At 43.0% G+C, this 27,324-nt stretch overlaps 1 protein-coding gene and 1 pseudogene across 3 annotated transcripts; one reads left to right on the top strand and one right to left on the bottom strand.

Moving 5' to 3' along the window:
- Positions 1-24,937, bottom strand: LOC101680238 (phosphatidylcholine transfer protein). 3 transcript variants are annotated; one of them, XM_004747356.3, is made up of 6 exons: positions 24,667-24,937; positions 9,357-9,471; positions 6,435-6,514; positions 3,320-3,491; positions 2,334-2,401; positions 1-1,246 (listed from the first exon to the last, which is right to left on the bottom strand). In XM_004747356.3, exons 1-6 carry the CDS (start codon positions 24,805-24,807, stop codon positions 1,181-1,183), a joined length of 642 nt encoding a protein of 213 aa, XP_004747413.1. In that variant the 5' UTR covers positions 24,808-24,937; the 3' UTR covers positions 1-1,180. The 3 variants fall into 3 exon arrangements, with proteins under 3 accessions (XP_004747413.1, XP_004747412.1, XP_012909125.1); XM_004747355.3 differs by having other exon boundaries at positions 9,357-9,474; positions 24,667-24,935; XM_013053671.2 differs by lacking the exon at positions 24,667-24,937 and adding an exon at positions 19,708-20,991 and having other exon boundaries at positions 9,357-9,474.
- On the top strand, positions 21,317-22,220 carry LOC106005291 (annotated as a pseudogene).
- Positions 24,938-27,324: the final 2,387 nt, after the last annotated feature.

Genomic DNA, 27,324 nt, shown 5'->3' with positions numbered 1-27,324 from the left:
TATTTTTAAGTCATTCTGGATTTATTGGTGTTCACTTTATTTTTCCCAGAGAGAAGACATGCAATCTGATGTATCCCATTTTAATAAATCCTCTGCTTCTGGATTTACATCCTTAATCTCTGTGACCTCTAATTAAGGCTCAGTACCATCACACAGTGGTTAAAATTATTCCCTGAGATCATGAAGGCTGTGCTTTTAGCCACAGAATATTTTGCCTTACCAAAATTCAGGAGAAAACAGAAAACAGGAAGTCAAGTCTTTTGGTAGTAGAAGAGGCAGGCAACTTAGGTAGAATTCCTGAGAAAAAGTGTAGAGTCAGTTAATCCACTAATTAATATTTCCCTGACTGTGAACTATTATCTGTTCAATATCGTTAAACATTCTAGAAGGGAAATTCATTTTATTGCCTAGAAAGACACTTTATCACAGTGCTGTGTGAGAGCATCTTGACTTTTGCTAACTGCCCGAGTTGTCATGATGCCTCAGTTTCCAATAAAATGCAGAGTTAGTACTAGTGGATGTGGGAAAAAGAAATCCAGATACAGATGATGAGAAAAAATGGTTATTACATTTAGTGCTTAGCCAGGCCTGCAGTGTTTTTTCAGAATGGTTTGAAGTCAGAACAGTTCATGATCCTCCACAAGTAGGAACGGCAGAGACACTTCCTGGATTATCACCTCAAACCCCAGCCAGATCAGCACACCAAAGCATAAGGCATACGGACATCAGCCAGTGTCTTCCAGTGTTGGTGCACGGACAGTCCATTTTGAAGGGGATGGGGCTCCCAGCAGCCCCCTCTGGGTTTCAAGAAGCCACATTCCGGGAAGGAGCCAGCTCTCCAGGATCAGCTGCTCTTGCATTGTCATGGTTCCTCCGCCCACCCATCCCCCTGAAATGGCACAATGGAATGACTGTGTTCTCTATTGAGGACTTCCCTTTTTAAAAATAAACAAGCAAAAGTTTCCCTAATCTGACCCATATTCAATAGTGGGAGAAGGCAGCCAGTCCCGGGGTGGGGAGTGGGAAAGGAAGCCAGGCGTCAGGCAAACACACTCAGGGACAAGGACGACGTGCAGGACAGTGTGCAGGCCTCTGAAGACAGAAAAGTGAAAGGAAAGTTGAGCGTCGATGGGCTGTGGCACTCCCAGATCATCGTTCCATGGACACACGATTTCCTTTCTTAGGTTTTCTCGTGGTATTTCTGACAGGCTTTTGCCATATCCTTCAAGAAGTTAGGAACACCATTCTACAAAACAAAGGAGACTGTCACTTCTATGTCTTCATGGTCATTACTCCTGATTCTTTAGGCTATGGTAAAGGTAAACAAAGATGACTCTGAGAATGATAAATATGACTGTCTGATTTCTGCAGAACATGACAGAAGACCCAAGGCACAGGTGAGACACTGTTATGTATCTTGGTTTTTGCTAGTAAAAAGATAAGATGATTTTGAGAGACTATTTTTTGAAAAGAAAAAACACAGGAAATGGTATTGGGTTGGACTTTTGGGATTCTAACCTAGTAATCATAGAAAGGACTTCTTTTACAGAATTAGGAAATGGTGAGGGTATGGGGCAAAGGGTAGACTATGTTATTTCTTAGTTCATGCTGAGCATTGTGCAAGACATTCCCCAGATACTTCCTTACTTGCCACTACTCTACAGGGTGGTAATACCCTCCCCATTTTCCACAGGGAAGAAATCAACAGCTTCCCTAGATTATACAGACAGAAGCAGGACAAGGACTCAAAATCACACGTGTTTGACTCAAAGCCTGTGCGCTTTGCACTCTCCCAGGGAATGTGCTGAGCCCTCCCGGCAATAAGTAGGCCTCCTACAAAGCATTGAATGGTTCCCATAAAGCCAGGTTCTCCGGCAGTCTCCAGCAATCCGGCCCCTACTGCAGCCCCCTCTCCTTACAGAGAAACAAAACAACAATAACAAAACTGGAGGCTTCCAAGCTTGGACACATCTGGTTGTCTCTTGAGCCAGGTTGGCCTATCAGATTCCTCCCTCCAGAAGCAGACAGAGGTTCAAAAGGCACCATTTTTCATTTTTCCTGCAAGGAAAAGGCTCCTATCCAGAGGATGCAGAGTGTGGTCCTGGCAGCGTCTTGCTGGTAGGAAGGGTCTAACATTCCAGCTAAGGATTCTTCTCTTTTGTCCCAGCCTTCACATCCTGGGTGTTGGCAACCTTAGACCCAACTGTAGTCACTCAACCAAGGTGCTTCATAAAAGAGCCTCATTAGGCCCGAGACACAGTGTCTCTTCTGTCTGACAGCTAAGTCAACATTTGTCAAACACACTTCCCCCCGCCTGCCTCCTGGGATCTCACCTTGGCGACCCAATTAATGAGCCAGGAAGGAATTTGGCCACCCGGGTTATCGAAGTAATAGATGAAAACTAGAAAGGAAAATCAGGAAGAGGAAAAATGTTAGAAAGACAACAATAAACCCTGCAAAGATTCTCCCTCTGTCTTCAGGTCCCAAAAGTAAGGAGGGAGGGAACATGGGATTCAGGAGAACTTCTCTCCTCTGCCTTGCCTCCCAGAATATGTATATATGTATGTGTGTGGGTGTATACACCCACACATGTATACACACACAGTTTTGAAAACATAGACACATGCACATTTTGCTGCTACTTATTAAATGCCTGTCGAGTGCTAGACACTTGGATATAGTCTCTCCCTTAATTATTTCTCTCATTAATTATCTTAATAGTACAAGGGAGTTGGTAAGATTAAACCCCCACTTATAAAGGACAACATGAAGACTCAGAGCAGTTGGGTGGCATGTCCAAGGTGACAGATCTGAACAGCTTCAGTATTATGGTTCAGATATTGCCTCACATACAAAGCCACACTGATTCCCGTAGGGCGAGTGGCTGGCTGCCCCTGCTCTACTCACAGCTTTTCTCTGTGCGGCTGGAACTCGAGGCAGGCAGGTCCTGAGTCTGCTGAGCAGGAGCTCTGTCCTCAGGGGCAGTCATGCCAGCCCCCTTGCCACCCCACCCCTGAAGCCTGATGTATGTATCCCCACAACTAGCCTGAAGTGAATTTCTACACCTCGTGGTTTGATTTCCTCTGGGCAATGCAAGAGTCAATAAAGAATGGGTTGAGTCAGATTTAAACATCTACCGTGCACTCAAGCCAGGTTTCTAGGGGTGAACTAAGTCTCTCCCCAGGCTTTGATTCCTTGTTTGTTTTATACTCATGCCCGTTCTCAGAGAATAAGCATCATGCATTTTACATGCCTAACAGTCAGTATGGCCTACATATGGTGGCCCCAGCTGCTTTGCCAACACGCTCCCCAGCTTTACCTTTGCTCCCTTTCTTGCCATCACTCTTGATCACCAGGCTCTGCTTATACTGATTCACCCGGACCACACCAGACCTCTCAGGAATCTGTGGCACAGAGGTGCTCTGGGCTAGGACTACATGGATCTTCTGCCCATCCATGTCCAGGTCTCGCCGCTGCCGGATGTAGATGTACTATACTGTTAGTCAAGGCATGATATCAATGCCAGCATTTCAGATGAACGAAAGGAAACCCTACAAGCCAGAAGCAAAGTGAGATGATTCTATTCCTCCCAACTGGCCCTTGCTCCCTTTAATGGTTCCTCCATTTCTCAGCCCTGTGTCCCTACCTGCACTGAAAGATGGGCCCCATACAACCTGATATTCTCATTTGACAGCATGCATTACCTACTTGGGAATGATTCCTTGAGGCTTTCAATTATACAGGGAAACTACTCCTCCTTTCTTTAAGAAGGCACTATGAGATAGATACGAGGGACTGCTTGCTCACCAACGGTGTGATTCTGCATTTGTTACTCAACCTTTCTGAAGCTGAGTTTCCCTCTGTAGGAAAAGAGGGCTATATTCCCCAGCGGGCAAGCTTAGTGGGGGCACTGGAGAAAGACTGGGGCAGAACAAGTACTCAATAAACACTGGAGTCATTTCACTTTGTCCTGCCCTCCTGCAAAGCCCTGGTTAGTGACCTCTATGCACAGAAGATGGTCAAGCAATGTTACTTACACCTAGTGGTCAGAGGAAGAGCATGAGAACCTGAGTATTCAGTAAGCAGAAGTCCTCTCTGGGTTAACATTGGTTAACCAAGAATAACCAAACCATTTCATCTCTATAAACACAGAGCATTCACTATGTCTATGGTACTATAATAGGGAAGGCAACTGACTCCTAAGAAACCATGAGAGTTACCATCTATTAAGCCCTTACCATAAGCCTTACATATAGCATCAGTTTTGATTCTGAAAAGGTCCCTCTGAATTTGGTGTAAGTATCCTCATCTTACAGATAACAATATTGAAGCTCCAAGAAGTAAAGAAATTTGCCAAAGATTCTATCGCTCAACTGGAACCTGAGTGCAAACCCAGATCTGGCTCTGAAACCTAGCTAGACTTTCATAGCTGGACAGACCTCAACAGAATTTTAGGTTTCACACTAGAAAGGAATTCAAAGCCTAAACAATAATAATTTTTTTAAAACTCTAAGTATTACATAATACACTCACTGTAACAGCAGCAACCATAGCCCCATACCACCGCAGAATCTCTGCAGCACCCACGGGTCCCAGCCCGCACTCAGGCACCCTGCAGGATATGCTACTGCCCCCAACTCTGGGGACATACAAGTAAAGCTCTTAAATGTTTTGCGGGAGATATGATGTTGCTTTGACTCTGGATTTCTGACATCAAGACCTTTTACATTTTCCTCAAAACAAAATTGTCCCACTTTCTCCCAAAACTTGCTCATCTCATGTGACAGGTATCACCTGACACTTCATTGAGGAAAAATCAACCTGATGTATTGATTAAAACTTGGCAGAGTCTTCAAAAAGTTGAAAGGTCCAGCCTACCAGAGGGCTTATGACCAGAGAACCACCAGTTCACTGAGGCCCAGAGAAGTGAAGGGACTTCCAAAGTCACACAACAAATCAGAGAATGAGCTCACTTTCAGTCTGGGATCTTTGGTTCCAAATGAATGTTCTTTTCCTCTGCACTATTCTCTGTTCTCAAAAATTTAACCACTAGTGGAGAGACATGCACATAGAAAGGTTAAAAAACTCATCATCAGATTGTGTGGTATTGGAAAACCAAATACATAGAACTTGAAGTAGTCCCAAGTATCTACCCTAACACCTAACCATCAGTGTCACACTGAGGTCAGAGAGATGGGATCATGGTCACCGCCTGATCAAGGTCACCACCTCTGGAAATAACTGGATGTGCTTCCAAACCTGCCTCTGCCACCCACTAGTTGTTAACCAGAGCAAAGTTCTGGACTTCTCTTTGCCTCAGTTTCCTTAACTGTGAAATGAGGATGATGGTTCTTACTTTGCACAGATGTTGGCAGGATCAGGGAAAACCACATAAAATCTGAGGGATTACTTAATCCACAATTGGTTGAAATACATACCATATGTTGTACAAACTACCTAGCAGTATGTGAACAAGAAATAAGTCCTTATAGAGTTTATAATCTAGTTGGGTCCAAGGAAAACACATAGACTTAGACACAAAAACACATACAAGCAATATACATAAAACACAGCAACACGCTCCTTCTCTTTCCAGAGAATAATTATGTAGGAAATACAGACTTATACAAAGCTAAAGCTAGAAGAGATCCCAGTGATCATCCAGTTGGGTGGTTTCCAAACTTTTTTTTTTAATCCACACAACCCTTTGTTGACAGGATCTTCTGTGGAAATTCAGTGTATAACATACCCTGCTGCTGTGATTGAAGAGGACAGTGAAGGAGTGGAAATCTCACCCATCAGTCACCCTGCCCCCTCCCTGCTTGTCCTCAGATTTGCATCCCCCTTCCTAGGCTAGTCCTGAGAGGGCTTCTTAGAACCTTGGAATGTCAGCTAAAACTTCCCACATTCCATTCAACTGTTTTAATGGTAAATGAGGGGAAGAAACATACACCCAATCTGCAGAGCCAACGGTCAAGTAGGGATCATGTGGGATCAATAAAACAGGAGGGGAGAAGGGGAGAGCTGGAAAGTGGGGCCTGAATTCGAGTTCCCATTTGGCCAATAATCATCTATACTTACGCCTCCATCACTTGATCTCTCTGGGTGCCCACTTCTACCTCTGAATTGAGGGAATGTATTAAACACTCTATAAAAAGTTCTTTCCAGGTCCCCGATTCTGTGGCCCCAAAATTTCAAGCCTTAGAACACCTCTCAGGAAAGTTTGAGCTGCCCTCCAGGGGCACAGAGGCTCCACATGATCAAGCCCAGACATCACACACTGAGGTCTCCAAAAGTCACATAAGAAGCAACAGTTTTAGCATATGCTTCTACAAGAATCAAGGACAATGCTGTCCACACCTGCTGGGCATGCTACCATTGGGCTATGGCCAAGGGGCACAAGAAACACTTAGAAAGCCAAGTAAGAAGGATACATCTCTGTTGGACATGGGAAAAGGGTACTTCACTTGCCAGTAGACCACGGTTTCTCCATTGTATTCGTTTTCATAGAGTTCTAAGGAGAAGAAAAGAAGTTAATGTATCTGGAGCTTCTGGGCTCCAATTAAGCCTAGGTATGATGACACCTGAGGATATGATAAACCACTAACTCGTAAGGCACAGAATTCTAGAAAAAATCAGACATTCATTAATGCCGAAAGTTTATTGTCCAACAGCAGAGTCTAGTAGACATAAAAACACAGTAAAAAAAAAAAATAAAAAGAAAGAAAGAAAAAGAAAATAAAAATAAAAATAAAACAACTCAGCAAAACACGTGCACTGTATAGCACAAGCAAGATTCCCAAAAAGAACGCAATAAAACAAAATCAGGCATCCAAAAACGAATGTTCAGGTTTTAAAATCAGGGCAACCACCAGATGTCACTAGAATCCCAATAGTTTTGCTTTTGAGACCTCTCTTTAGATTTCTTGATCTTTTACAACTAGCCTGGGACTGAGTCACCCAGTCCAGTGTGTTCAGCTGGGAAAAGAAGGTTCCAGGGATGGCAGTATCCTTCCTAAACAGCTAGAAAGTGGCATAACTGTGGCAAACCCTGGGTGTCTTCCTTCTCTCCTATTTCTTTACATTTTACCACAGCTATAAGGACCAGGATTCCTTAATATTCCATCATTATATTGTGTGCAAATAGCAGCCGACTCTCAGTTGGAGAAAGCAAAGGAATTCAATGACAAGCACACCCTCTGACCCCAAGCTGTGCAGTAAGCTTCAAACTAACCATTTAGAGAAGGAACTAAGCCAAGGCTGCTGAAGTAACCATAAGAACCCCTTGAGGAGCTCCTGAAGGGGAAATGCATTATTTAATTCAGCTTTTTAAAGAAAATCTATTAGAAGCAAGTCATGGATTAAAGAGCTTGCGAGGGCACTGGTGCCACAGGAGGCTAACAGCAGCCCTTGAGAGGAAGGGAGAAGTGGACATGTTACCTTTGCACGCTCAGCCTCACCTCCCCCTTCCTGGACCAGCAATCCCAATTCTCCCCCAGAGCATCATCCTTCCCCTCCTCCTCACTATGTAGTTTAAGCAGGACTCGCTCAGCATTAATTTCAGGGCTGGGAAAATGAGCAAGACATGGCCCAGTCATTTGTTCAGGGATGGTGCGTCTGGCCAGAGTCTAGCCTTGTCACTCTAACAAAGTTTGGGCCAAAAAGTGGTTCAGTAAAGGCTCTCAGGTAACTCACAAATATCTAGAAGGATCAGAGTTGGGCTTAGAACCTGAGGATTGTACCAGAGAAGCCAAGCTACTGTTGTGACTAGACTAGACACCCTAGCGTGAATGGCTAGGCTCTGTGGTACCTCCCCCAACATCAGGGAGATACATCAGCCCTACCATCACCAGGAAATTGATCGTGATGCTCCCCGCTTGCTCATGTTGTGCTCTCTCAAATTGAAGCTGCATGTTGTCTTATTGGCAACATCTGTATTACACCACTGAACCATGGCTGCTAAGGAGACTGGGACGGAGAACATCTGGCTTCTCCCCTAAATAGAGGAACATCACAATTCACCCCAGACAGGAATGGTATTTGAAAACACTAAGAGAGCAAAACCATGACAAACATCCACAGGATGCCATGACAGCAAATTGTGGGAATCTGGCTACCATGAGTAGAAAAGTGGAATGTTCATTTCTGTTCCTGTGGGGTTATTTATATGGTGAGACTATAAGCCTGGATCATCTGGGGGCCATCTTTGCCATGATATAACAATCTGCCTGAGAACTGGGTCAACTCAGAACAAAACTAAATCTGGATGGAGAAAGGATTTAAACATTAGATGCAGTGTCCTGGAGGTCAGAAACCCCTGGACTTTTTAATGCCATGAACTGATATTCTTTTTCCTTTTCTCACACTGGCATTTGTTAAGTTCTTGTTGCTTGCAACCAAGCACCCTGACTCTGGCAAGAATCTTTTCAGTGCCCCAGGGCTAGTTCTGCAGTTCTAGTCCTCCATGACTGAATGGTGGATGCCAAGCCAGCTCTAAGTGACAGGAGGATCACCTCTTTCATGCCTTTCCGAGTTGTCCATCACTTTCAGGGTCAAATCTAAGCATTGTAGCCTGGTGGCCAAGCTGGGCCCCTGGGGATCTGACCTTTCTCCCACCCTAGCTCTAGATTCTGCTATCCCAACAACCCAATAAAACCAAACTGCTCAGTTTTTGAACATGCCGTGCTGTTTCATGCCTTCCTTGCTTTACTCATGATGTTCCCTGGGCCTCAAATGGCCTTGAACCACTCACCCCCTTACCCTCTCAGCTTCTCACTTTCTCTCCTATACATGTTCTTGTTTTGTGTTTGTTGTTGTTTTTGTTGCTTGCATTCCTGTTGTTTCTAAAACTTTGATTCAACTTCCAAAACAAAGCTTGGACACTACCTCCTCCTTCTGTGACTACTTGGATATATGGGTTGATGACAAAATTACAGTAAGAACAAAGTAGGCCTCGGAGCAAACTGAAGAATGGCATTTGAGAGTATGCAAGGAATCATAAAGACATGTTTCAGCCTAGGATTCAAGACTTTCATGCCAAAATTAAAAATGAAACAGTAGAGATTAAACCGGTTGCTTTCTACTGGCTAGAATAACAACAGATTCTACTTTCTATATGACTTTAAAAAACAGTAAGTCGGGGCGCCTGGGTGGCTCAGTGGGTTAAAGCCTCTGCCTTTGGCTCAGGTCACGATCTCAGGGTCCTGGGATCGAGCCCTGCATGGGGCTCTCTGCTCAGCAGGGAGCCTGCTTCCCCTTCTCTCTCTGACTGCCTCTCTCTACTTATTATCTCTATTCCTCTCTCTCTGCCAAATAAATAAATAAAATCTTAAAAAAAAAAAATAAGTGTCACTCACCTTTAACATATTGGTCCCACTGTTTTCTGTAGTCTAAGTCCATATAGATATCTGCCAGCACAGCCGGTGGGCAATCATCCAGAATACCAAAGACTTTATACGCATAAAGTCCAGTCTGCTATAAAAACAGAACAGGCAGAAATAACCTATTGATTCCCAAATTGACAGACAGCTGGGTTACACAGCATATGAAAAACAGCTGTACTCGCAACACCATTAGTGACTACATCCTCTGTGGTCTTGGTGACATGATGATGAAAAAGCAGATGAGGTTCCTGCTCTCATGAGTCTTATATTTGCTTGTAGACATTGGTGGTGGTAGTGGCTATAAATGCTATCTAGGAAATTTGAATAGAATATTAGGGAAGTTCTATATTTAGTGGTGCCTGGATTGGTGGGGTTTCCCTATGTAATTAGGTGATCAGGAAAGGCTTCTGTGAGAGAGAACCTTTATCAGAACATCTTATTCTAAATATTAGGAGCCAGCCAGCCATGGAAAATTAAGGAAAACTCATTCCTGGTAGGGAGAGAGCCCTCAGACTGATGGACTGGTATGCTGAAAGAACAGAACGCCACAGGGTCCAGAGAACCATGGATGGGGGGGAGAATGGTCAGAGCTGAGTTCACAGAGGTAATGGGAGGCGGACTTCAAAAAGGCTTTGTAAACCAGGGTAAGGGGTAAGGATTTTGTTCTAACTACTACGGAAAACCAATGAGGGACTTTAATTGGGGGAAATAATAAATAAAGAGACGATTCTTGCTGCTTGGTAGAAAGTAATCATAAGGGAGCAAGGAGATAGATTTGAAGACCAGTGTAATGGTCCAGATAAGAGATGATGGGGATCTGAACGAGGAGGTGACAATGTGATGGAGAGAAGTCCATGATTTAGGGATATATTTAGAAGTAATGTCAGCAGGAAGTGCTGGCAGATTGCCTGTGGGTAAAGAGAAAAAGAAGAATTACGTATTAGAACCTCTGCTTCAACACCCAGCATGGGAGCTCCATGTTCTAAGACAGAGAAAAGTTGGGAAGAGGTGATTTGTGGGCTGTGGGGAAATCAAAAATTCTACTTTTGAGTTTGAGATGCTTATTAAACATCCCAGTGAGAGTGTCATATAGGCCGCTAGCATTCAGGGGGACAGGTTACTATTTTGGACATCCATAGGTCATAATGAAACCCAACACATTGTTTTTATCAGTTCCAAGCCAAAATTTTTCAACAGCTTCTTTTTTATTTAAGGAATTTGTGTATAAAGGAAATAAAAGCAGTGTCAAATCACATTACTCCCCTTTATTCAGGGAAAAAAAAAACATTTCTAGATTTGAAGGTATAAGAGAGTCTCCCCCCAACCCCCCTTTTTTTTTCAGGTGAGGCTGTGAGGTTCTGGGCTGGAGTAGGCCATGCTACACATTTCATTATCTGTCCAACAGCAGCTAACAATTCCTGACTCTCCCCTTGCCTAAAGGCTCTGTCCTTAAGATTAAACCCCAAAGGCTTTTAGATTAATTTCCATGCAAAAGCAAATAAAAATGATGCTTTTTGAATGACATTATTCCACGTGCTAAAGAAATGTTATTGACTAGTGAACATGAATAAAACTATCCTCTGAAACCCAATGCCAAGGAGTGACATGAAGTCAAGAGGTAACATGGTGAAGCTTTCTAGAGATCTTGAGGCTGCAAGTGCTTCCTTGTTCAGGGAGTATAACCCAGGGAAATACACTTCTCAGTTCAGGAATCTCACAGATACATTAAAATACCTGGTAAGAAACAGAAGATGGCATTGGAACTGAATTCATAAAATTCTTCCAGATCTAGAAGTATATGACTTTATACCAAGGGTTTCCAACCAGCAAATGACAAACTAGTAGATCTGAACCCCTCACGGGCTGTGCCATGGATACCCCAAAGGAAGGGCAGACATCAGGAGAAACATCTCCTCCTCTCTTCTGTCCTTTCCCCTACACATACAGGAAGATAGTGAGGGTTTATACATACCCACCTGCTTATAAATCATCTTTGGAAGAGAAACCATTAGTTCCCTATTCAAACATATTGGGGCCCCACTTTCTGTACACACTGACTGAGCAAAAGGGATAATTATGTGTTGAGATGGTCATCTCAGCTCACATGAGTTAACTGGTTATCTGGATAAATTAAGACAAACTGTTTCCTTAAAGTGGTTCCCTTCCCCCTTCTGAATTTAGTCACTGACCTAAGTGACCTCAGTCCTATACATTTTACAAAAAAGAAAAACAGAAAGCCCTCTTAGGAAGAAAAAAATACAACAATGTGATTTACGTGAATACAGAAGAATGAACTATTGTTACAATTTCCTTTAAACACTCCCTTCGTGGCAGAACTGAGAAATGCCAGCACTCAGAGGAACAAAATACTTGGTACCACTTCCCTCACTTATCAGTTAAATGTTCTTTTCAAGTAATGTAGAGGCCACCCAAATTCTTGGATCAAGGCACTTTTTCGCCCATTATTTCTTCCTACAAAGGATCTCAGCAAATTGTCTTTAAAAACTGAATTTTTTATAACTGTAGAAATAATATTCATTATAGGAGAAGTAGAACATGCCAAAAAAAGAGAGTAAGGAAAATAAAAATGGCATGTTACTCCATAATCCACAAAGACCTACTTTAATAATTGACATATTTAAGCACATAAATACTTGTGTATGTTACAAAATGGGAATGATACAGTTTGAACTTGTATTCTTATTTTTAACAAGCTATGGAGAGATCAAACCTAATTTAATGCTTCTCATGAGTCAACATCCCCAATATTTTTAAAATATAAATATTCCTGGAATAATCTATCATTTCATATGGACCAAGTTTGTCCACAATTCTAATTTTTTCATTACAAAAACTTCCTTAGAAGTTTGGGGGTAGGGGCGCCTGGGTGGCTCAGTGGTTAAGCCGCTGCCTTCGGCTCAGGTCATGATCTCAGAGTCCTGGGATCGAGTCCCGCATCGGGCTCTCTGCTCAGCGGGGAGCCTGCTTCCTCTTCTCTCTCTCTCTCTGCCTGCCTCTCTGCCTACTTGTGATTTCTCTCTGTCAAATAAATAAATAAAATCTTTAAAAAAAAAAAAAAAAAAAAAAAAAAAAAGAAGTTTGGGGGTAGAGGTTATTACCATTTTAAGGTTCTTTATGCTTATAAACCTTTAAGAAGTTTGTACCAATTTATACTCTTGCCAGTAGCACAGGAGCATCTCAAAAGGATTGGGTACCATTGTTTATACAAACAATTTGATAGGGAAAAAAGCATGAAACTTAGCTTGATTTGGGCAGTTTTTATTACTGATGTGTAAGGTCTCCTTAAAATTGGAAGATGGGGAGGAGAAGTGAGCTGGGGGAAATCGGAGGGGGAGACAACCATGAGAGACTGTGGACTCTGAGAAACAAAACAGAATTTTGGAGGGGAGAGGGGTGGGGGGTCGGGTGAGCCAGGTGGTGGGTATTAAGGAGGGCACGTATTGCATGGAGCACTGGGTGTGATGCATAAACAATGAATTTTGGGACACACACAAAAAAATTAAATTTAAAAAAATTAGAAATAAAATTTTTCTGCATATATGTCTCTAAAATTACTAGTACTTCAATAAATGATTCCAAAAAAGTTTAGGCAAGAGGTTACTGCCTTTCCTGAAGCTCCTCCAGAAACCATTTCTAAGTATGTCTCCATTTCTTTATCATGTTGTAAAACATGGTGTATACTTTTGTAATGCTCCATTTATAAATAAAGTAAAAATTATTCAGTGGTAGAGAATCAGTAAATATCTTCTGTAGAATACAATAACCAGAAGAAACAGAAGATTTCGCATAGCATACAGTACCTTCTTTCTTGCTAAGAGAACCTCTGTGGCAGTATACACAGCTAACTTTGCTGGTCTCCTATGCAGGTTTGAATATGGATGTTTGGAGCTGCAGCAGCTGTTTGTAATGAAGAGGTAACCAACAGAAGGATAAAGAGTAAAAAGACGCAAGCATTTTACTGGCATCACTGATCAGCTATACCAGTGCCAGCAACCACTGACTTCTGCCCTACTTTTTTTTTTTTTTTAATTAACATATAATGTATTATTTGTTTCAGGGCTACAGATCTGTGATTGATCAGTCTTACACAAATCACAGAGCTCACCATAGCACATACCCTCCCAAATGTCCATCACCCAGCCACTCCATCCCTCCCACACCCCTCCCCTCCAGCAACCCTCAGTTTGTTTTCTGAGATTAAGAGTCTCTTGTGGTTTGTTTCTCTCTCTGGTTTTGTCTTGCTTCATTTTTCCCTCCCTTCCCCTATGATCCTCTGTCTTGTTTCTCAAATTCCTCCTATCAGGGAGATCATATGATAATTGTTTCTCCGATTGACTTATTTCACTCAGCATAATACCCTCTGGTTCCCTCCACATTGTTGTAAGTGGCAAGATTTCAGTTTTTTGGTGGCTGCATAGTATTCCTCTGTGTGTGTGTGTATACACTCACAGACACACCACATCTTTATCCATTCATCTGTTGATGGACATCTAGACTCTTTCCATAGTTTGGCTATTGTGGACATCACTGCTATGAACATTGGGTGCACGTGCCCCTTTGGATCACTACATTTGTATCTTTAAGGCAAACATCCAGTAGTGGGATTGCTGGGTCATAGGGTAGCTCTATTTTTAACTTTTTGAGGAAACCCTCTACTGTTTTCTAGAGTTCTGCCCTACTTGTTAAGTGAGAAAAATAAACCTCATTGAATTACTGTTAGTACAGTTTCCTGTGGTATTGCGATGATACACGTAAGAGAGGAAGATTTGTGTCATAAGATTCATATTTATATTTATATTGTGAGTCACATGTATATTGTGAGTTTACCATGTAGACTTAAACCACCCTTCAAAGTAAATCTGCCCATAAAGTGCACCATACCAGATAAATACCAAAAAGTCTTAAGTACATCCTATTCAAACTCAGAAAAGAAAAAGAGAAAATTGACCTATAGAGGAACATACATGTGGATTACACCAGGCATCTCATCAGAAACCATCCATGTAAAAAAAGAGTGGAGTAAAATATAGAGTATACTGAAAGTAAAAAGCCATCAATTTGAATTCTACATCCAATGAATCTGTCCTTCAAAAGTGAGAAGAAATAAGTTTTTCAGACAAATAAAAACTGAAGGAATTCATCAGCAGAGACCTATTCTGGAAGAAATGTTAAAAGATGTTCAAAGAAAAAAAATGATAAGTCAGAAACTCAGATCTACATAACATAAAAAATTCCTGTTTTATTGTCTTCAAGCTTCTTGAAGGTATGAACTTTGTCTTACTCATCAGGTATCACCAGGGCTTAGCATAATGTCAGGTACACAACAGGTCCTAAAGACCACTTGAATGAGTACATGGACAAATAATTTGGAGTTGTTTTGTTTGTTTGTTTGTTTTTATTAACCCAAAGGTGGCTATGGAAACATGTCTATCCTAAACTAAATGGCAAGATAAGATTGTTAGGTCTATCTCTAAGTTTTTTGGGGTCTTAAAAACACACTAAAACTCCCAGGCTAAAATTCAAAGATTCACATTTGCATGGATGCTCCCTTTTTTATATATATAATTTTTTAAAAAGATTTTATTTATCCATTGGAGAGAGAAAGTGAGAGAAAGCAGGAGGGGGAGAAGGTCAGAGGGAGAAGCAGACTCCCCACAGAGCCGGGAGCTCTATGCAGGATTTGATCCCGGGACTGGGATCATGACCTGAGCTGAAGGCAGTCACTCAACCAACTGAGCCACCCAGGTGGCCCGGATGCTCCCTTTCTTACAAGAATATATCCATTTGTGGGGCACCTGAGTAGCTCGGTCATTAGGCGTCTGCCTTCAGCTCAGGTTGTGATACCACGTCCTGGATGGAGCCCTGCGTTGGGCTCCCTGTCCAGCAGGAAGCCTGCTTCTCCCTCTCCCATTCCCCCTGCTTGTGTTCTCTCTTCTACTGTCTCTCTGTCAAAATAAATTAAAAAAAAAGAAAAGAAAAGAATATATTCATTTGCATAATTTCTCTGAAGGATAAACTAGCCTCACAAAATAATGTCAGGGGATGGTGAGCTTGTGAAAAAACAAACTATTCCCACTGGAGGTCCACTAGAATTCTCCTTCTGCCCACACATGTTGACTCTGATGTCAAAAGAAGGTTGGAAGACCAAGCAAGAACCTTATTTCACTCTCCAGTGCTCCAGTTCAGCCCTGGTTCACCCTGATATTGGTATGGTATCATGACCAAGGATCCAGAATGTCCAGATCCTTACTGACAAGTCACTTCTCCTCTCAAAGGGTGCCCAAGGCCCAATGACAATCAGAGTTTTATTAATAGTCACCTCCTGTGAATCCCATATAGGAATTTGATAAAAGACAGGGTAAGGGCACAAAGCGTGGCTTGTATCTAGAGACAGAAGGGGGTGTCCTAACCCCTCTACTCTCATCCCCCCAATTTAAATCTTGGGACCAACATTCTCATACAGTCTCGTACCACATGTTCATCCTGAGAGAAGTGAGGAGGGGAAGACCTGAGGCTCTGACACATCCAACCAGTTGTGTGCTCAGGAAGATGGAAAAGGACGAGGGAGAGAGAGTATGAGCAAGAGAGCGTAAGAGCTGGCCTCCATCTCTACCAGGTAGAAGCGTGCCACACATGGGTGCTCTGCACTCAGACATGGCCCACTAGTAAAATATGACTTGGTAAGTGTCTCAGGTTCAATAACTGTTCTATCACTCATGGTGGTAACTCCTCTTCCCTTAGCAGAGAGGCAGAAGGGTGAGAGAAGGGGCAGAACTGTCCTAACATCTGGGAGGCACTCATGACGCAAATCAGATTATGATATCTCCTGCGGGGGTGGTACTGAAAACTTTTCATCCACGGAGATAAATCTGTTCTTGTGGGAGTTTAATCTGTGTTTCCTCTGAAAGGCCAGACTTTCTCTTACTCAGCCTGGCTAAACACAATTTTCCTAAGAGTGCTGGGGTTTTGTAATTCAGTAGGTGCACAGCATTAAAAAGAACAGTTCCTGGAAAAGAACTGTCTGCTCCTCACCACACTCTTTGATTAGAAGACCCGATGAAAGGACAGAGGCACAATGCAGACAGTCCCTTCGCACAGTGCCACACATTCAGACTTATAAATGTTAAGTCAAGCCATTAACCAGATCAGCTCAGACCACTATTTGCTTGGTCTAAATTGAGGTTGTGAAGCCCTGCAGACTGCTTTCAGACTGTCTGTTGGCATGTCACAAGGTCCACTGGGATGGTAACACAGCCCAAAGCTCCAACAAGACCTGACTGTAGATCACTGGGAATGCTTTTGTAAGTGGCCTATGGCCCTTCTCTACCCGCGGGACTGACTGCTCAGCACAGCTCAGAGGTCAACATTCACTCCCAAGTGGCCACTAACTTAAAAATCAAGAAGAGTGAGACATCAATTGGACGTTGCTTTTGTCTTACAATATTCCTTTTTTCCACTCTCATCTTTCCATTTCTACATCTTCTGTAAGGTACTCCCCTCCTCTTGACATCAGAACCCCCACCCTCTGTCCCTCAACACCATGCTGGATGTCCCATACATCGGTGATACTCAAAGTGTAGTCCCTGGACTGGTAGCTTCAGCAGCACTTGGAAACTGGTTAGAAATAAAACACCAACAGAAGAAGAAAAAGAAATACAATGCAAACTTTCATGCCCCATACCAATCCACTGAACCAGAAACTGGGAGTGGAGTCTGGATTCTTAATTTTAACAGACCCTTTGGGTGATTCTGCTGCATGCTGAAGTCTGAGTACCACACTGCCATATATCATTTCATTTCATGACTGCTGAGAGGTCAGTATCATCCTGAAAGGTAAATACTGCCCTTGTTTTGTAAAAAAAGTAACTTTATCACCCTGCTAAAAAGTGGGGCCTGGCTCCTGGCTAGTCTCCAACCCTAGCTTTACCCATCTGTATCCTTCTGGCTCTCCCAGGAAAACACGGCAAGCTCAGCCTGGCTCAGGGACTCACACTCAGCATTCCCTCCACCATGGTGATTTAAAACCCAGCATGTCCATTTGAATCTCATAGGAAGGCTTAATGTTAAAAACAACAACAACAAATCATTTTATTATGAAGAATTTCAAACACACACAAAAGTAGGGGGGAAAAAGTAGATGAGCCCCAATAATGAAAGGGGAATTTTTCCAAAGGACTACCCAAGCCCCAACCCAGATCAATTAAACCTGGGATTCCAGGATGGGGTGATTATGTCTTTATAGCTTCCTGGGTGATTCTAATGTGCGTGAGCTTTGACAAACATTGTCTGGTACCTTTCTGCTCCAGAAAGTTGCATGATGCCATCTCCCACTTCATTCCTATCTCCACTCAAATGTTAACCTCTGCAGAGGGGCTCTCCAGATTCCCTTATCTTAAACACATCACATTGCCCACAGCTACCACCGCCACATCACCTCTCTATCCCTTCATGCCAGTTTACTTTATTCATAGCATTTTTCACCCAACATTTCATTATATACCATGCGTTTACTCTCATCAGTGAGTGTCACTCGTTCAAACAGTGTGTGCGTCTTCCTGTTCACTGCTTATCCCCAGTGCCTGTGAGGGATGGGAGGCATCTAATGAACATTCTCTGAATGAAAAGATGGATGATAGTGGACATAATGGGGATTTTAACCCAGGACAAGCTGCTTCCAAAACCCATGTTCTTCCCATAATACCACATGGCAGCTTTGGGCTGGTTTCCCCCAGTCTCCAGAAAGTAGCTCTTGCCTTGAACCAAGCTGTAAATCTGGTGCTGAGCTTACCAAAGTAGGCTGGTTCGTGTCTAGTTACCAGTCACAGGGTCTCGTGCTGCTCACTTCATGACTCTGGGTCTTATTTCTAACTATAAAATAGGTAAATAAGCCTGTCCCTACCTACCTTCCAGATTGGTTTACAGGGATAAAGGAAACTTAACACGTGACAGCATTAAATTAAATCACCATGTAAAGGTAAGTTATTCATATTACTACCTGGGGAGGAGAAAAAGAGAAAAGAGAATGGAAACAGAGCAGGCAAAGGGAGCACAGAAAAGAAGTGAAAGGAAAAGATGATGGTGTTGGACAGAATGGTTTCAAAGAAACTTTCAAAGTCCAAAAATTCTGTGATTTAATAGGAAAGGAGGAAATTAAAAAGTATCAAAATACTGTATATCAAAAGTAGCCATCTGTCCAAGAACATGATTCAGAATTAGTTATCTACTTTTAAAAAAAAGCTATAATCTTTTTTAATTTTAAAATATAATTTAATTGTTACAGTGGAAAACTCAAATGCCTCTATACTTACTTCAACCTTTTCAAAACATGTAATAAAAGATCATCATCAGAGCTCAGGCTGGACCAACATAAATGGCTAAACATCATCCAGATGTAGGCCTGGCTTTATTACAATGGGGATACTCATCTACAGAATATGGTCCTTGGGGCGCCTGGGTGGCTCAGTCTGTTAAGTATCTGCCTTTGGCTCAGGTCACAATCCCAGGGTCCTGGGATTGAGCCCTGCATCTGACTCCCTGCTCAGTGGGAGGTGTGCTTCTCCCTCTCCCTCTGCACCTCCCCCACTGCTTGTGCACGCACTCTCTCTCTGCCTCTCTCTGTCTCTCTCTCTCAGTCAAATAAATAAATAAAAATCTTAAAAAAAAAAAAAAAAAAAAGAACATGCTCCTTACACAAATCATGGTAAACACTTCGATAAAGAGGGTCCCTTTTGCATGGGTACTACATGTAAATTTACTCCCGCAAAACTCGAGCAACCCAAGAAGATTTACCAGATTACCCATCTCAGTTTCCCTTTATGGGAATGCCAAGAAAAATTTGAATAACTAGGGGCGCCTGGGTGGCTCAGTGGGTTATGCCTCTGCCTTCGACTTGGGCCATGGTCTCAGGTTCCAGGGTCAGGCCCCGCATCGGGCTCTCTGCTCAGTGGGGAGCCTGTTTCCCCCTCTCTCTATCTGCCTCTCTGCCTACTTGTGATCTTTCTCTGTGTCAAATGAATGAATAAAATCTTTTTAAAAATTAGAGTAATTAACAAGAAAATGGGGAAAGATGGGGGGACTCAAGGCACTCATCTCAACAGAGTCAAAATCTTTAGATGGCTCTTTAGAAACAGGATGAATGAAGCAGATATTGATGGGGTTGAGGCAAAAGGCTTAATACAGCCTCTTCGAAAGTTAGGGACCCCCTGGTGGCCCTTCAACGTTAAAGGGTCCCAGATAAGTCCACTCTGTTTATCCCAGTTGTTGGAAAGCAAAGACAACAGTAAAAAACCTTACCTGAACTCACCTGCACAAATGGTCAGGTAGATTAATCAAGATGAAGATTGACAGAGGGGCCCCGGTCTTCCGGTCTGACCCCCAGCTGGACCTTGGCCTGAGGACCCAAGGCCATATGCACTCATGTGGGTAAAATGGCTTGGGTGGGTAGAAGAAAAGACATGTAACAGTAACATGAAGAGTGAATTAAACACCACTGGCGCATAAGACAGATAAAGGGCTTTGGGGCAGATAGGTGCAGGTTTACCCAGACTGTGAGGCAAGGTAATTTCACTTTTGATAAGATGTGGTATTCAGAGGAAAAGATTTCTTAACTAGAAATTAGAAGGAATTCCTTTCTGGGAGTAAGGTAAAACATGGGAGTCAACCTGGAAAGAAAATGAAGCTTTAAGCAAAGTGGGCCAGACAGCAAATAATGCTGCTAGAACCCAGTAAGGATTCTAGGAAAGGGCTCATACCCTGACCCAACAGAGCCTCTTGCTATTTTAATACAGATGGAATTCAAAGTGGCCATGGATGGCCCTTCATCCTAGCTGCTGAGGCCCAAGGGCACACCTAGTAGAATCCCATGGCCCTTTAAACTTTAGAGCAGTTACCTGGGAGCACCTGTGATTTACATCAGTGTAGCATGACCTCCCCCTCATCACAGAGCAGTTCAACCATAGCATAAGACATATAGTATGCTTAGTAAGGGTGGGAGCTATTCTAAAGACCACTGAAATCCTCCCAACCAGAGGGAAGCGGGCCCTGCTACGGAAAAATGCACAATGAAAACAATACACAGTACGAAGCCAGGCACTGCCTCAGCTCACAGGCACAAAAGCAAAAGAGCACAGGTCCATTGGAGGGGTAAAGAGTAGAGTGGTCTGGGCTAGCTAGAGGACAAGGGATGTGCAGATGAGTCAGGGACAAAAAGCTAGAAATGTAAGTTGGAACCAAACTAGTTCAGTACAGTCAACAATTTCTGACAGTACAGCTTACCATTTTTCCAACTTTACAAAATCACAAAAGCAATATGAATTCAGTAGAAACTGTACTTTGAGTTTGGAATTTTGATCTTTCCCAGGGCTAGTGATACGTGGTACAGTACCTTCTCCTGTTGCTGAGCAGGGGCTCTGAGCCACAGGGTCGACAACTGATACAACTGTTCTGTACCCATACAATCATTGTTTCTCACTTTCAGTACACTATTCAATAAATTACATGATACTCAACACTTCAGTATAAAACAGGTTTTGTGTTAGATGTTTTAGCCCAACTGTAGGTTGAGCACAGTGAGGATCAGCTAGGCTAAGCTATGATGTTTAGTAGGGGAAGTGTATCAGATGCATTTTTTTAAAGATTTTATTTATTTATTTGACAGACAGAGACCACAAGTAGGCAGAGAGGCAGGCAGAGAGAAATAGAGGAGTCAGCAGGCTCTCTGCTGAGCAGAGAGCCCGATGTGGGGCTCGATCCCAGGACCCTGTGATCATGACCTGAGCCGAAGGCAGAGGCTTCAACCCATTGAGCCACCCAGGTGCCCCTCAAATGCATTTTTGACTTAAGGTATTTTCAACTTTGATGGGTTTATCAGGATGTAAACCCATCATAAGGTGAGAAATATCTATATAGCCTACATGGCAGCATTTGCCTTCTTTCAGAGAGGGAGAGCAGAAAGGAGCCTATTTATAGGACAGGTATGGAAGTGGACCGCTGAGCTCTGATTCCAATTCAAACCCTCAGCAATCAACCTCTCCACATAGTCCTTTTCATATAGGTAAAAAAGGTGATAATTACAGTATCTTATATTAAGGATGACGTGAGGCTACTAGGTATCTATTCATACAGGATACAAAGTGCTGACTGGAAGAGGCACATGCAGCCCAACGTCTATGGCAGCATTATCAACATAGCCAAAATATGGAAAGAGCCCAAATGTCCATGGACTGACGAATGGACAAAGAAGATGTGGTAAATATACACAAAGAACTATTACTCTGCCACCAAAAAGAATGAAATCTTGGAGAGGTGTCATTTCTCTTCAGGCCCTATGTACTCCAGTCACGGCATGATGTTTGTTCACAACGACTGCAAGGTGTTCAGATTCTGTAAATCCAAGTGTCATAAAAACTTTAAAAAGAAGCAGAATCCTCACAAGTCCAGGTGGACTAAAGCATTCCGTACAGCAGCTGGTAAAGAGCTTACAGTGGATAATTTATTTCAATTTGAAAAACGTAGAAATGAACCTGTCAAATACCAGTGAGAGCTGTGGAATAAAACTATTGTTGCAATGAAGAGAGCTGAAGAGATCAAACAGAAGTGCCAAGCTAAATTTATAATGAATGGATTAAAGAAAAATAAAGAATTAGAGAAAGTTCAGGACATCAAAGAAGTCAAGCAAAACACTCATCTTATCCGGGACCCTCCTGCAGGCAAAGAAAAGCACCTGGAAGAAAAATGGTGCAGAAATTACAACAGGATGTGGACATGGAAGATGCTTTTTTAAAAAATCTCACTAATTCTTTCTATAAGCGCTTTTAAAAATCTCTTAGGAGACTACGAACTTCTAAATCTCAATTTATATTTTAAGTAAGGTCACGCAAATGAAAGGTAATTAAAAACACGTCTCTCTGACATGGATGGAACTAGAGGGTATTATGCTGAGCGAAATAAGTCAATTGGAGAAAGACAACTATCACATGATCTCCCTGATATGAGGAAGTGGAGATGCAATGTGGGGGGTTTGGTGGGTTTGAGAAGAATCAATGAAACAAGATGGGATCGGGAGGGAGACAAACCATAAGAGACTCTTAATCTCACAAAACAAATTGAGGGTTGCTGGGGGGGAGGGAGAGGGTGGTGGGATTATGGACATTGGGGAGGGTATGTGCTATGGTGAGTGCTGTGAAGTATGTAAACCAGGCGATTCACAGACCTGTACCCCTGGGGTTAATAATACATTATGTGTTTATAAAAACATTTAAAAATTATATTTAAAAAAACCCACGTCTCTCCTACATTGCTGTCATTATGGATGTTAGATTGCATCTCCATTGTTAAACCCACTCAGAGTTGCATTTATGTAAGTCATCAAAATTCTCTTTGTAAATACAAGTGTGGACATAAAATGGTCCTGCCACTTAGATAGTGGCACTAGGCAGATTTATGTGAACCAACGACAAAAATTCAGGGCTAGCAATACGTAAAATAAATTTTCTTTGCAGTAAGAAAAAAAAAAAAAATGAAATCTTGCCCTTTGCAACAATATGAATGGAACTAGAGTGTATTATGCTAAGTGAAATAAGTTCGAGAAAGACAAATATCATGATTTCATTCATGTAGAATTTAAGAAATAAAAGAGATGAACAAAGGGAAGGGCAAGGAAAAATAAAAACAGAGAGGGCAAACCATAAGAGAGTCTGTCGTTAAGAGACTGGGGCTGCTGGAGAGGAGGTAAGTAGGAGGATAGGCTACATGGGTGATGGAGGGTACTTCTAGGATGAGCACTGCGTGTTGCATGTGAGAAATAAATTACTAAATGGTACTCCTGAAACCAATACTACAGTATATTCAAATTAACTAACTTGAATTTAAATAAAATTAAAAATTAAAAAAAAAAAAAAAAAGACTGACGTGGAGAGTAGGTCAATACCTATAAAGCACTTAAACACTTCCTGGAACATAAGAAAGCCTGCAATGTGTGAGCTATTACACTAGATAGTTTTAGCAGTAATTCTGCAACCAACAGTGCCACTGAAAGCAGAGTGGTTAAGACCCCGGGGTGTCCTTCCGGTGCTTGAGCAGACTGTAACATGTAGGAGGGCAGGGATCAGAGAGGTGGAAGGCCAGGAAGCTAGTTGAAGAGGTCACGGCAATTTTAGGTGACAGGTAGCATCGGAAGCGGCAGCCACAAAGAAAAGAAGAGGGAAGGGAAGTGGGCCAGTTACCAGAATGTCTGAGCAGTCACATTGACAAAACCTGGCAAATGCCTGAATGTGGCTGGTAAGGAAAATGAAATAGAAGAATAAAGGATTTTGTCTGAAAGGATGTCCATTTTTGCACCAAGCCAACGACTGAAATTACACTCAGTAATTAATTCTGCCTGCTCTGGGCTGTGAGCTTGTTCATCTTGTACACCCTGTGGCTCTGCTACACACACACTCAGAATGCCTCCTTACTTCTCTGCCAGGAAGCCTTGATTTCACTTACCCTGCCTAAAGGTGACTTTTTAACCCATGCGTCATGCAGCTGCTGTCACAGGGTAACTGATAACAGATCTCAGGTGCACTGCAATCTTTCCACCTGGATAGCTTGCTACCTAGCTTCAAAGCTACCTACCTGGTTTCAAAGGCCTCGGGGAGCACCTGACGACTTGCTTAATAACCAACTCCATTCCTCCTGCCCTTTAAATTAATCTTTCTCTTAAAGCTTCAGACGAATGTATTAAGTGCATCTTGCAAAGATGCGGCAGCCGTGAACAGAAACAAGCCACTAAAATGGGAGATGACAGTAGCTTCCTTCCCAGGCACGCTGCTCGGCACTCACACTATCATCCTGCACACCCACCCAGTCTCCGAGAAGCCCAGTCTCCTTGCCTCCTATATGCAAACCCTAAGGCTCCCCCCCCCCCCACACACACACCAGTGGCACACACCCGGAAGGGGTACCTACGTCCCTTGCAGGAAAGTGCATGGGGCCAAGACTCAGGAAACCCACGTTTTAACTCCCGCTTAACTTCCAGAGGACCACTCCCCCTACTTGATCCAAAGCCAAATGCAGTGCTCGGGCCCTCAGACCTGAGGTTGAATTGGATGCCCTCCCAGCGGCAGGGGGCAGTCAGCTGCAGGCACTGCCCCCTGTGTTCGCTCCTCCCAGCTCCGCGTGGCCAATTCAGGTCCTGACTCCCGCGGCCGGAACCCCACACTCCCCCGGGAAGCGTGCCCCTGGCGAGCGACAGCCCAGGCTCCTCCAGCGGGCCAGATGCTACCTCGTCCAGCCGCCTGTAGATTTTGAAACCTTCGTGCTCCATCAGCAGCTCCCAGTCATTCCCAACCCGCCCGAACTGCTGGAGCTCGTCACAGGCATTCTGGAACTGCTCCTCGGAGAAGCCTCCAAACGCAGACTCCATCTTTCCACCGCCCCGGGTTGTCCGCCAGCCGCCGAGGCCACTGACCTCTGGGGTGTGCGTTCGGGGCGGGCCGAGAGAGTGGTCCAGCGTGATTGGCAGGGAACAGAGGCATGACGGGGAGCTAGCAGGACTACGGGGAAGGAGGAGCCTAGGGGGAGGCGTGGTCACGGAGGGGCGGGCTCAGAGAGGCGGGCGGGGCTGAGCAGGAGACTGCAAGGATGGAAGGGAAGTAAAATCGGAAAAATATTGGACTCGATCGTGCGGGAGGACGGAGGGGCTGGGGAAGTGAGGAGGCCTCTCGACAGAAGGGAAATGAAAGAAACTAATGTCACTTCAGAAACCTCTCCGTAGCCCATCTCATACTCCTCCCCACCCCCATACCCTCCAAACCTGCTTGGGTGTCCCTCCTTTATCTTCTCTGCAGAAGGTAGGGAAAGCCTCTGAGGCCATGGGTACACTCGGGAGGTGAGAAGGACAGAGCAGATATGCTTGAAAATTTCAAGCATGCTAGATGCTAGCATGAGTGCTATTCAAGGATCAGATGCTAAAACTGAATGCTCAAAGATCTTTTTGTTCCCTCAGACTTTGGGGTATTACTATATGTCCTACCAGCGCACTGCATTTGGCTTTGGATAAAGTAGGTAGTTTAAATATAACACCACATGGGTGCCAATAAATTCTGAAAACTCATGTTTCCTAATCCATAAAATGGGGTAAGAACTGTGCAACCAGTGAGAATTGAGGAGGTGACACTATAACATAAACCCAGAACATGTTTGCCCATGTTTGGGCAATGCCTATCAAAGTAAGTAAATTTCAATTAAAAAACTGCACTTATTTTACATTACTATATTGAAATGTTTCTCCTTCTAAACGTACAGACTTGAAATTGAGGACAAACTATGTTCATGCCAATTTCCAAGAAGAGAAATAAGATCAGTTGTGTCAGTACAGATAAGTTACTCTTTTATTCAATTCAGTGCTGTTTCTGTTTTGTTTTATGAGGATGGGAGGAGGGATGTGGTATTTTCCTAGACTGCATGCACAAGAGATGAGAGACATACTTTCCTAGTGTTTTTAGAATGCCTTTTAAGTTCTCCTTTATATAAACTGCTCCTTAGTATTAAAACTAAAATGCAATTGCTTGAATAGAGCAATTTCATCAAAACCCATTGGCTATGAACTATTTTCAAATATCTTCAAGGAATCCCACTATAAAGTTGTGCTTTGATGAAGCCGTACCTTTATCACTGTATAACAACAGATTAATGAAAACAACATGAGAGTGTAAATGACACTGTGCAAGATATGAGATGTAAGACCAGAAATTCAAATTGCATGCATCAAACATGTTTAAAAGTGTGTTTACCTACTAGACTCGGCAAGTCAATACACATATATTTGGATATGTTGAGATCTATACCCATGTTTATTATAGTTAATAAAGGAAAGAATCATATTAGCAAATACCTTTTATTTGGTGCAACCTCCGAAGTCTAGAAAAGACTTGGAGAGAGGTCTAAATCAGCCTGTTCTCCTTTAGCACTTCCCTATTTTAATAGACTATCCTGTTTCCTTTGTGAAAACATTCTCTAGAGGAACTTCCAACAACACGACAGCTGAAGCTCCTGGCCTCAAACATGGGAATTCTGGGCAAAATATATCAAAAATAGTCTTAAATATACAGTTTAACTGAAAATAAAGCATATACACCAGATTTCAGAAAGGAAAGAGAGAATGAAAGCCAGAGACACAAGCACATTGGATGGCTTTAGAAGGGATTGACTATCCCCCACCCCACATGCCCATGGCTTCTCAGTGAAGGAACTTTCTTCCTTTAGAGTAATACTCTTGGACTCACTCATTGGCTCCATCCTTCTCATAAGAAGAGGGGTGATTTATGAGTTTGAAAAAAGGAACTGCCAGGCATGTCTGGATCAAGCCCTTCTGTCTGCTCCTTTCTGGTACCTCTCCATCTGTAGAAAATGTGCATTCTCATCTGTCCTAGGTTATACAGTAAACTCAAGAGTGCAGGTGTGCTACTAGAACTGAGACTTTCCCATGCTACCTGTGCCTGGAGGGCAAGTTTGGTTATAGGCAGTGTTGTAATTCTTTGTTGCCTCTGTTCTATAAACTGCTTTATTGTAGTAAAGGTGAAATGCTCATTTCCACTGTCAGACTTCCCCATCTATCTCAGTGGATTCTCTTCAGAAGAGAGGAATAATGTATTTGGAGTTTCCTAAGTTCCAAAAAGACAGAGGCTCCAGGGGCTGGGTCTGGGGTTCTAATACTCATCCAGGGACTTAAGACTGAAGACATGGCACTGGGCCATAAGTGGTGGGAGGTTGGCAGGGGACTCCTTCATAAAGCCTGAATCCCTTGTGGCTCCTGGGTGGTTCAGCAGGTTAAGCATCCAACTCTTGGTTTCTGCTTGGGTCATGATCCCAGGATCTGAGATCAGACCCCAAGTTGGGCTCTGCAGGCTCAGGGTATGGAGTCTGCCTGAGATTCTCTCTC

The sequence above is a fragment of the Mustela putorius genome, unplaced genomic scaffold, assembly GCF_011764305.1.
Source record: "Mustela putorius furo isolate JIRA1106 unplaced genomic scaffold, ASM1176430v1.1 tig00003962_pilon_pilon_pilon, whole genome shotgun sequence".
NCBI lineage: Eukaryota > Metazoa > Chordata > Mammalia > Carnivora > Mustelidae > Mustela > Mustela putorius.
Note: the sequence above shows the minus strand (reverse complement) of the source record. Positions and strands in the feature narration are given on the sequence as shown.

What these genes read in the sequence shown, in the direction of transcription:
- LOC101680238 (XM_004747355.3), bottom strand. Translation starts at nt 24,807, where the DNA reads ATGGAGTCTGCGTTTGGAGGCTTCTCCGAGGAGCAGTTCCAGAATGCC. An exon ending in TTCCCATGTCCAACAGAGAT is followed by an intron (nt 3,492 to 6,434) that starts GTATCCTTCTTA and finishes CTAACAGTATAG; the next exon opens with TACATCTACATCCGGCAGCG. An exon ending in TGGCAAGAAAGGGAGCAAAG is followed by an intron (nt 2,402 to 3,319) that starts GTAAAGCTGGGG and finishes TTTCCTTTCTAG; the next exon opens with TTTTCATCTATTACTTCGAT.